The sequence below is a fragment of the Colobus angolensis genome, unplaced genomic scaffold (assembly GCF_000951035.1).
Source record: "Colobus angolensis palliatus isolate OR3802 unplaced genomic scaffold, Cang.pa_1.0 Scaffold203, whole genome shotgun sequence".
In the NCBI taxonomy this organism is placed as follows: domain Eukaryota; kingdom Metazoa; phylum Chordata; class Mammalia; order Primates; family Cercopithecidae; genus Colobus; species Colobus angolensis.
Genome location: NW_012115189.1, coordinates 3851798 through 3862800, shown reverse-complemented (window position 1 = coordinate 3862800; position 11003 = coordinate 3851798). Strand labels below are relative to the sequence as shown.

Genomic DNA, 11003 nt, shown 5'->3' with positions numbered 1-11003 from the left:
TTTTATGTCTGAAATTATCCAGAGTTATTGTTCTGTCAGTGCTAATATTAAGTTTAGGAGCCTGAATAGAAAACGTATACCACCATTGCAGATGCCAAAGAGTGTTTGTTTTGGGCAGTGATGCATGGGCTAATGAGCAACCTAAAATTTGTATGTTTTGCTGGAAAAAGTTAGTGTAGCCTCTGAACTTGGGTTCGTATCCCAGCTCCATTTATTAACACATGACTTTGGGCAACTTATTTCTTATGTATCAGTTTCATCTTCTGAAAAGTGAGGAATATATATATATATATATTTACATATATGTTATATATATATATTTACAAGCACACACAGAACAGTAATAACCTCATACTTGCAGAATTGTTATGAAGATTAAATGAAATAATAGATGCAGAATACTGAGTTTGCTGTTCTTCTGTCATATTGCAAATGGTAATGAAATTTTCTGATATAGTTATACAGTCTGATCTGACTACATATATATAAATGGATTTTAAATTAGTTTTTAAAATTTGTTACCTACAAGAGGTTACTCTTTATGTAGGTCCAAAAAAAAAAAAGAAAAATTCATGGACCATATTTCTCAAGGTCTTTTGTTTTTGTTTTTTACGACAGGGTCTTGCTCTCTGCTTAGGCTGGAGTGCAGTGGCATGATCATAGCTCACCGTGGCCTCAACCTTCCGGGCCTAAGCAGTATAGTCCTCCCGCCCGCTTCAGCCTCCTGAGTAGCTGGGACCATACGTGTGTGTCAATATGCCTGGCTAAATGTTTTTTGTTTTTGTTTGAAGACACGATTTCACTCCGTTGCCCAGGCGGCTCACTGTAGCCTCAACTTTCCTAGGCTCAGGTGATCCTCCTACCTCAGCCTCCAAGTAGCTTGGACCACAGATGTGGGATCTTGCTGTGTTGCCTGGGCTGCTCTTGAACTCCTGGACCTCAAGTGAGCCTCCTTCCTTGGCCTCCCAAAGTGCTGGGATTACAGGTGTGAGCTACCATGCCTGGCCCTCAAGGTCACTTTTTATTCGATGTCTACAGGAGACCGTTCATATCAGTGTAATGGATTCTAGGTTTCTTCATTTGTGGTACCAGGCCACCAAAGCCTCAGGGTCTGTTGTGACTAGAATAGCCTTATCGATGTTATTTCTCTACTTGTCAAACAAAAAAAATAATGTTTTCTTTGGGAATCTTGATGCAAAAAATAGTCGAGAGGCTCTGGTTTAGAGGATATTCTGATTCCTGATGTCATTAACTTTTAATTCACAGCTTGCATTTGAATCTTTGGCTGTGATTGGAAATGCTCTAACCCTCCTGGAAGTGGGTCAGATTGCAGTGTGTAGGTAAGGTTGCTTTGTAATTTAATTGTGAAAACTTTTCACAACCTGTTTGGTTATTTTGATCACACAGCAAAAAAATAACTCCTGTTGTATTTGGTTTTCCTCCCCCAAGTTTTGGAGAATCTGTAAAGCTGTTACACCCATTTCATGAGCAGTTCAGTGATTACTCTGGGTCCCAGATTCTACGTCTCTGCAAATTCCAACAAAAGAAAACCAAGATTGCTCAGGTAAGAGGATGAAATAAAATGTCTTCTGCACAGTTATTTTTAAACTGGTGTAGGTAGGAGGGAGAACAATTTTTATTTTTGAGACAGGGTCTCGTTCTGTCACCCAGACTAGAGTACAATGGCGCCATCATAGCTCACTATAACTTTGAACTCCCGGGCTCAAGCAGTCTTCCTGCCTCATAGCTAGGATACCTAATGGTTGGGACTACAGGCACATGCTACCATGTCTGGCTTTTTTTTTTTTTTGTAGGGACAGGGTCTCACTTTGTTGCCCAGGCTGGTCTAAAATTCCTGGGTTCAAGTAATCCTCCCTTCTTGGCCTCCCGAAGTGTTATGTTGGGCTGAGAACCCCCCTCTATCCCATGCAGTATTAGGATAGGGATAGTCCTAAATCTCAGCCTGGGTACCACTGGAATAGAAGCTTCCTTGGCATCCATTATAAAACAAGGTGTGACTTCTTTTTCTCAGTTCCTCAGAGATCACTTGACTTTGCATCATTGGTTTTCTAGCTCCCTACTTACTTTTCTGAGCAGTTTCGAACATTCTGTTAAAACAAACCCATCTCCCGTACTCTTATCAGGTGGGCCAAGACCTATTTTTCTCCCTCATTAAGCTTAGAGAAGAAATGATATGAAATAAAGCCAGTGACCTATTCAGGAGGACACAAGTTCAAAACAGAGCATGAGATCATATTTCTCCTGGGTCCTGCTCTGATTCAGTTTGCTTTTTCTAGGCTGCCCTGGACATTTTGTATTTTCTTGCCTTCTCTTTTGCTCAGTTTTCTGTTCTTGAAAGACGCTGTTTGGTTTATTTGAGTGACTTACTGATTTCTTATGCCCTAGAGAAGCACTTCTTTTACTTTGGGGTATCTTCCAGAACTCTAGTGGGTTATATGTTAGACAAACGTCTCACCTGTGCTTGAGAAGGCCTGTATCATCTAGGCATGGTGGCTCACACTTGTAATCCCAGCACTTTTGGGAGGCTGAGGTGGGAGGACTGCTTGAGGCCAGGGATTCAAAACCAGCCTTGTCAACGTAGATCTCATTTCTACAAAAGATAAAAAGCATTATCCGGGTGTGGTGGGGTGGCACATACCTGTAATCCTAGTTACTTGGTGGCAGGCTGAGGCAGAGCCCAGGAATTGAGGCCACAGTGAGGTGAGATTGTGCCACTACACTCCAGCCTGGGTGACACAGTGAGATCCTCTCTCAAAAAATAATAAAACAGAATGTCTGTATCCAAGGATCCTCCTTTTTTAACTACATGTGGCCAGAAGGGACAGTTAGTTGATGGTCTATAAACCTGAGGTGGTTATCTGATAATCACTTCAGTGTCAGAAGTATCAGTCTCTCTGACAGTAGAAAGAGCATTTACATAGTTTTCCAATTGTCTATTTCTGGTTCCGGTTTAGTTTCTAGAGTCTGTTGCCAGCATGTTTGCAGCCGCTCAGCAGCTCTCACAGAACATCAGTCCAGGTGAGCTGCATGCCTTCCTCTTCCTAAACAAAACGCTTTCTTGTACTCTGTATTCCCAAGCTGCTTGCTTCAGCTCAATGCCCCGTCACTGTGTTTTAACAGGTGTGCTCCACAGGAAAAGACATAAATCGATGGAGCTGATTTTTACTTATTTATTCATTCAGAAATTTTTTTTGAACCTGTACTCATGAGGCTTATAATCAATGGGGGATGTAGACACTAACTATTTGATAAGAGTTCAGATCTGTGAGAGAAAGGAGCAAGGTGTGTGGAATTAAATATAAAGACTACAGTTGACCCTTGAATACCACAGGTTTGTCTGTACTGCTCAGGTCTATTTACACACGGAGTTTTTCCAAGCAAAAGTGGATTGAAAATTCAGCATATTTGAGGGATGTGAAACCTGAGTATATGGAGGGCCAACTTTTCATGTATGCGGGTTCTCCAGGGCCATCTCTGGACTTGAATATGTGTGTATTCTGGTATACTGGGGGTGAGGGGTATGTGCTGAAACCAGTCCCCTTTGAGTACTGTATTCTCTAATATTTTAATGACAGAAGAGAGTAGAGAAGGACATAATTTAACAGCCAGCTAATCCAACCACATTTACTTTGGGGGCTTGAAACATGCCATTTCTTTAGTTCTTTCCAAAAATCTCTCAGTGTTCTCAGTGTATCATGCAGAAGCTTCAGATTTTAATGGAAGCAAGTTATTCACACCTCTCAACATTTGCGAAAACAGCCCACCCTCAACTCAAGTACTATATAATCTTTAGCTGGAAACACTATGTAGCAAAAATTTTAAAACATTTTATTCAGTGTTTATGGTTCCTTTCTATTTGGTTTTGTTTAAACAAGTCAAATTTCAAGGGGAAAAAAATACAGAAATTAGGTACAAGGAATTAACAGAAATCTAAAGGTGATTATATGTGGTGACTGAAATTTGGAAGACACAGTTCCAGATTTCTGATTTGGCTACTTTCTTCTAATGCCCTACTTAATACTATCATTTTTAAAGTTTATAGCCATAAAACTAGTGTTTTAATTCTCATCTACAGTATGTTGCTCTACAATTGAAGTTGAGCAGAATTTAACATTTCCTGAATCACTATTGAGAAATTCTGCTATACTGACAGAAGCGTACTTAGTATCCCTTATTATGCCTTGTCTCTGACTCAAGCATTCTAAGGGATAGATCTCATCAGAGGTCCCTTAGGTTTGTGCCCAGAATTCATCAGCTTTAGAAGTCTGTTTAGCTTTAATAGTACAGACTAAGCCTACATTAATTTGTCCTACTTTGGGTAGTTGTGAGTTATTAAAAATGGCTGATCATTTTACTCCCTTGCTTCCTCTTATATGGTCTACAGAAATTGCACAACTCCTCCTGGTAGTCTCTGATGGGCGAGGCCTCTTCCTTGAGGGCAAAGAAGGAGTCCTGGCAGCAGTTCAGGCTGCCCGGAATGCGAACATCTTTGTCATCTTTGTTGTATTGGACAATCCCAGTTCACGGGTGAGTGACTACTAAAAGCCACCTTTTCTGGAGATAAAGTGAGGATTCCCTTCAACCTGTTCAATCTGAAATATGGCCTGGATCACTCAGTCATACTGAGAACTCCCAGCATTCATGGTATTCTGTCAAGTACCATTATAGGCACTTGTATTTTCTCTGTTAATCTTTGCAATAAGCCAGTGAGGTAGGGATCATTATTCCCACTTTACACTGAAGGAACTGAAACACATAGTGGCTATAGGTAATGAGTGGGAGAGCCAAGATTCAGAATGACCATCCTCTGTGGGTCATCATTTCCCTCTATGCAAAAGTCAGTGCAGGTATTGCAGCTTTGATAATGGGTACTGACCACTTTGAAATGGAGATCAGGTGTTTCCACACTGACTTATGTCTCAGCAGCCCTCCTCACAGCAGGAAGCATCGATCGTCTTAGTGAAATATGCCTACAGGGCAGTTCTGTTCCAGGGAAGCACTGTCTCTGCGAGTCACATTAAGGCCTTGATAGGAAGGTAAAGATTTAGCATGAATGATTCCAAGTGGATGGTGGGGAGACACCACTCTAGGGAAAGCAGATTTTCCTGTCTGTCCCTTTTCCTTTTTTTCAGTGTCCATCCTCCTAGAAGGGGTACTCAGAAAGACATCTACCTCCTTCTTGGTAGAGTTCTGAAAATTCTTTTACTTAGTAATAAAAGCTAGGTTCATATGCAGGAATAAGACACAGCAGATGTAAAAGTTGTTAGCCAAAGAGATCACAGAAGAGCTAGCTAAGGATGCTGGTTTAATCGCTGCCTCCCCATTTCATGATGTCTTTTGTTGACAGGATTCTATCTTGGACATTAAAGTACCGATATTTAAAGGACCTGGAGAGATGCCTGAAATCCGATCCTACATGGAAGAGTTCCCATTCCCATACTATATCATTCTTCGAGATGTAAACGCACTTCCTGAGACACTCAGCGATGCCCTCAGACAGTGGTTTGAGTTGGTGACAGCCTCTGACCACCCATAGAACAGAAAGAGGAGTCCAAAGTGAGACTTAACCATGCTCAAAAGGTCACATTGCTTACCCAGGTGCTCCCTTTTGGACAACTACAAAAAAATTTTATTGTAATATTTTTATTTTATAACGTGATCTTACAGCCTAGAGAACAATACACTCTGGCTCCTGGCTTTGTCTGGGCTAAGGTTTTTATACCAAACCTGGAAGCAGCAGCAGGTGCCTGAACTCGTAACTAGAGAATAGTTATCCCTCTTCCCTCCCTCGGAAGCCCTGACCTGGATGGAGGTCATACCCCACTGTTGGAGCCCAGCTGCCCGTTTTCTTTTGCAGGGGATCTGGGCACCTGTGCCTTGAGGAGATGCTGCCGGGAGCATGGGACTCTGACAGTCCTTTGTATAAAGGACTAAAGGGAGCTGCCCTTTTGACCCTGCTCTAAGCTCTGCCTTGCCAAGCCCACAGTGTGTACCCAAAAGCTGTCAAGTGGCCGAGACAGCTGCAGTTTCTGGAGAGTATGAGGTTGTATTTTCTTATTGTGAAAGGAACTACCTTCTCTTAGAGGGTAGGAAGAATGTGGTGTGTGTGTGTTCTCATAAAGCAACCGGACATTATAGGAGCCCAAGTCATCCATAAAAACGATCCTTGGGCTGTGTAAAAACGAAGTGGCTTTTCAGTATCCTCTTTCACACTTGCTGCTTCGGGAGACTATGCAATGATGGGAAGGTGACTGCCCCTTTATTTCATTCAGTGCCATGGTCCCTGTTGTTGTAGTAATTTATTTGTTTAGTTCATTTTTTTTTCTTAACGATTAAGGGGAAGAGTCATTCCTCACACTGCTTTCAAGCTGGACTGAGCCAGTCTCATTCTGGGAAAGAAATGCCGTGTCCAGAACTCAGCAGCTCCAGTCAAAAGAAACTGATTTTTAGGCAGTTTTTTCTTGGCCAGAAAGCAGTGCTTGAATACTTGAAACTGTGTGCTCTGTTCTACTTAATGTTCTGTCAGAATGTTCTTTTGTAGGCAATATGTCATGATGTAATCATCTATCTCCTTGTCTGTTTCCAAGTTACACTGTGAAGTCTGCCACCCTTTTGAGGTGGTCATCAAAGACACAGATTCCCTATTGTTTAATCAAGTGTCCCAAAGCATGGACCTGAAGTTATATCATTATTTTTTACTCTAAAAAGCTATGCAGCTTATATTCTGAAAACTATTAAAACATATACCACTGTTTATGTCATTTGTGACTATTCTTAATGGAAGATGACAGGATTATAAAAGGTACGCTAGGGGACTGATCTTCTCTACTGGATCAGTCAGCTGTTACTAGTTTATGCTGTGCTAACATGACCCTCCAACTTCAATGTTGCTTTTACTACAAGGGTTGATTTATTATTTGCATTTATGTCCATGGTAGGCTGAGCTATAATATACTGGGTTTGCAGCAGAATGAAAAGGGTGAGTTGGTGGAGCCTTGTAAGGAGGCTTCTAAAAATTCTCCTCCATAAATGATGTTGCATCCATTCACATTTCATTGGCTAAAGCTCTCTATAGGGCAGGCAGTTTACTCTTCCAGTAGGGTTGAGTCTGGGAGGGAAGGACACCAATATTATGACAGTGCTGCAATCTATTATATCTGCCTTTGGAAGCTCCATCTTAGACCTCCCAAACTGGTGTGCCCAGAGTGATTCTCTTGGCCCTGGGTTAGCTCATGAGATCACGGACAGTAGGAATTCCAGGAAGCAGGAACCCAAGAGTGCCATTTTCAACTTGTGCTGCCAACAGGGCTTGCAGGAATAATGATACATTAATCTGCCATGTTGATAGTTAACACTTGTGCCATCCTGCCCATCCCCCTAACCCCCAGGCCTTGGCCAAGTAGGTAACTTCTGATATCTAAGCAATGGACAGCAGAACACAAAAGTCCTCCATGCTGTCTTAAAAATCTCACTTCGGGGCTAGGTGCGGTGGCTCACGCCTATAATCCCAGCACTCTGGGAGGCCGAGGTGGGTGGATCATTTGAGGTTAGGAGTTTGAGACCAGCCTGGCCAATATGGTAGAAACCCCATCTCTACTAGAAATACAAAAAATTAGCGGGGCATGGTGACGTGCACCTGTAATTCCATGCTACTAGGGAGGCTGAGGCAGGAGAACTGCTTGAACCAGGAGGCGGAGGTTGCAGTGAACTGAGATTGTGCCACTGCACTCCAGCCTGGGCAACAGAGCAAGACGACGACAACAACAACAATAAAATCTCACTTTGGACAACTTCACCACTCCCGTGGCCTCCACCATCACTGAAGCAAAAGGACTGTAAAATTCTCCATTTGGGGGTCCAGGAAGTGCTGGGGCTGTACTTAGGCAACAGACTCTTCAAATGCATTACATTCAAAATATCACTCTGTTCTAATTCCCCTATCCCAAACCCATTCCTTCAACATTCCCCATCTGGGATGACCACTCCAACAGCTGCCCTGTTTACAAACTTGGGACTTAACCTATACATCTGCTTTACTTCCTTCTCCATCTCTATCCATACCCCAATCAAATTAATCATCTTGTCCAGTCAGGCTTCTGGACATCCTATCCTATCCCATCCCTCCCGCTCCCTCCACTTCACTGTGACTGAGGCTCTTTTCATCTCTAGCAGGGACGACTTCATTGGTATCCTGACCAGTAACTTCTCTTTGCTTGCTTCACTTCATTGCTATTCACAACATCCAAGATCTTTCTAAAAGTTCTGTAGCTGAAAATCCCTTCAGAGCTCTCCCTTGTGAAGAGGGTAATATTGTAATATTCAAGCTTCTTCATGTGACCTATGAGGCTCTTACTTGACTCTCCTGTCTCCTCTCCCAGCATCCCTGCCAGTGTTTCCATGTGTTGTCTGGAATCCTCTTAATGATTCTGCATTTCTGCCAAATACCTATCTCAGACAAGCCTTCCAGGAAGAATAATTTCCCACAGTATGAACCGCAACACTATTTGTTAGCACTATATTGAACTTAGAGGTTTTTCTGTCCAAAGCACGAGTCTTTGAGCAAGGAGCGTATATGACTTACAACATTACCAGTGTCTAGCATGAGTGAGTCTTTTTTTTTTTTGAAACAGAGCTTTGCTCTTGTTGCCCAGGCTGGAGTGCAATGGTGTAATCTCGGCTCACTGCAACCCCCATCTCCCGGGTTCAAGCGATTCTCCTGCCTCAGCCTCCCAAGTAGCTGGGACCACAGGTGTGCGCCACCAGGCCTGGCTAAATTTTTGTATTTTAGTAGAGACGAGGTTTCACCATGTTGGTCAGGCTGGTCTCGAACTCTTGACCTCAGGTGATCCACCCACCTTGGTATCCCAAAGTGTTGGGATTATAGGCGTGAGTCACCACGCCCGGCCTGAGTGTTTCTTGATGGGAAGAAGAAATAATGTACAAGTGTCTTCTCACATATTAATGAATAGATTCAACACTATTTCAAAATTCCAATCAAGATCACAAGATGATTTGGAGGGAAATGATACAAAAGGTTATGGAGTACAGTACTAATGAATTTTTTACAAGAAACTAAAGTCCTGCCAAATAATAACATACATATAAAACAAAAATTAAAAACCCTAAGATGAAACAATTCTGGACAGATTACTCAGACACTAAAATAATTTATCATATAGTCAAAAAGGCATCCATTACATAAAGCCCCGAAAAAGGAATAAGTTATGTAATAAATGATATTGATACAGCTTAACATCTAGAAAAGAATGTAGATCCACATGATGCTATAAACCAAAGTAAATTCTAGATGGAGTAAATATTTTTAAAAAAATGAAAGATTTTTAAAAATGAATTACAAAGGTCTGAATGGGAAATGAAAAGCCTCAAAAGGCACAAAAATACATGATTGCATAAAGTTTCTGTATGTATAAAGAAATGACAAAAACAAAATATAGAGCACATAGAAAAGAAAAGTCCTCATCCTAAACGGACCCAAGTCATGAACAATTCACAAAATCAGTATAATTAAAAAAGGCAAGGAGTATTTAACTTCACTCCTTTTAAAAAGTTAGTGAACTATTACAGCTAATGTATTAGACAAAATTTGATATATATATTATTGATAATATGGTCATGCAGTTAGCATCATTCATACAATGCCTGGTAAAGTTCAAAAGAACTAATGATTAGAGTTCTTACATGTGCCAGGACCTATTCTCAGTACATTAGAGATACACAACTGAGGTAGATGCTATATTTCATTTTACAGGGGAGGTAACAGGCCAGGAGAGGGGAAATAGCCAGAACACAGCTAGGAATAGGGAGCCCCAGGATGCCAACAGGCGAGGCAGGCAAGTCCCCAGTAAACTAGTAATTGAATGAACATTTTTAGTTCTATTTTAATTCGATACAACACTACTTGGAAAATTAATATAGCAAAGATTCGCTAACTCCACTTCCAGTGATTTAACCTGAAGGTGTGTGGTGTGTATTGTGGGAAAGATAAAACAGCTATGAGGAAATAAAAGCAAAAGCCTGAGGCTTAGGGATGTTAGGCTCCTCGTTATTAGTGATGAAAGTGCTTAAGACTGCAGTGGAGCAGCCATTCAGAAGCTTTGTTTCAACGGATCATGAAGACCACCGCTCCCGGAAAACGCTTGCGCTACAAAAGAACAGGACGAAAACGAGACAGAGAAAAAAACAACACAAATTGTAAAAGAAATCAACACTTTCAATTTTAGCATTTTCAACTATACACATTTTTAAAGGCTCGAAAGAACATTCAAATACGTTTTCACCTCTTTCCCCCCAAAAAAACTTTTTTTTTTTCCGAGACAGGGTCTCGCTCTGTCGCCCAGGCTGGAGTGCAGTGGTGCGATCTCGGCTCACTGCAACCTCCACCTCCCGGGTTCAAGCGATTCTCCTGCCTCAGCATCCCGGGGAGCTGGGATTACAGGCACCTTACAGGCCTCTCGAAGGTCTTGGGACTGCAGGCAAGAGCCACCGCGCCCGGCCTCCTTCACTTTCATTTGAACTCTCTTTACCAAGAACTGTGCTAAGTGTCCTACCTTTCTTCCTTCGTTATCACAACGACCCTATGGTGCACTGCTATCGTATTTTACCGACGAGAAAACCGGCCAGCGCAGCCCATAACCGGCTCCTAACCCTAGGGCTCAGTCCCGAAGTCTCCCGCTCAGTCAGAGCGCAACCCCGGACCGTCTCCTAGGAAACCGGGCTCGCCACACCCCTTGGTCGGACTCCACTTCCGCTTCTGCGCGCTGAGGCTCCGGCGGACCTCTGGCTGACATGGCTGCTTCCCGTTTACCCCCAGCGACGCTAACGTTAAAGCAGGTACCGGCGGTTCTCTGCCTTCCAGAGCAGCTTACCTGGGTCTGAGCTTCTGGATTCTCCATCTCTCCCTCCACCCAACGGGACGGGTTCCGCGGTCCTGACGCGCCGTGCGCGCCGAGACTGGCCTGCGG

The 11003-nt window shown here is 42.6% G+C and overlaps 2 protein-coding genes across 4 annotated transcripts in view; both read left to right on the top strand.

The window, feature by feature from the left end:
* MDN1 (MDN1, midasin homolog (yeast)) overlaps positions 1–6775 on the top strand; it is a 205712-nt gene extending 198937 nt beyond the window's left edge. The window contains exons 97-101 of the mRNA XM_011941954.1: positions 1267–1340; positions 1450–1564; positions 2976–3039; positions 4406–4548; positions 5369–6775. Coding sequence (XP_011797344.1) covers positions 1267–1340; positions 1450–1564; positions 2976–3039; positions 4406–4548; positions 5369–5557 — 585 coding nt within the window. The 3' untranslated portion in view covers positions 5558–6775. The remainder of the gene's footprint in view (positions 1–1266; positions 1341–1449; positions 1565–2975; positions 3040–4405; positions 4549–5368) is intronic.
* Positions 6776–10788: 4013 nt separating this feature from the next.
* LYRM2 (LYR motif containing 2) overlaps positions 10789–11003 on the top strand; it is a 39352-nt gene continuing 39137 nt past the window's right edge. Inside the window, exon 1 of one of the 3 annotated variants that reach the window (XM_011941928.1) lies at positions 10789–10872. In XM_011941928.1, the coding sequence (XP_011797318.1) occupies positions 10828–10872 (45 nt within the window). In that variant the 5' untranslated portion in view covers positions 10789–10827. The remainder of the gene's footprint in view (positions 10873–11003) is intronic. The other 2 variants (XM_011941929.1, XR_001001759.1) reach the window with 2 other exon arrangements.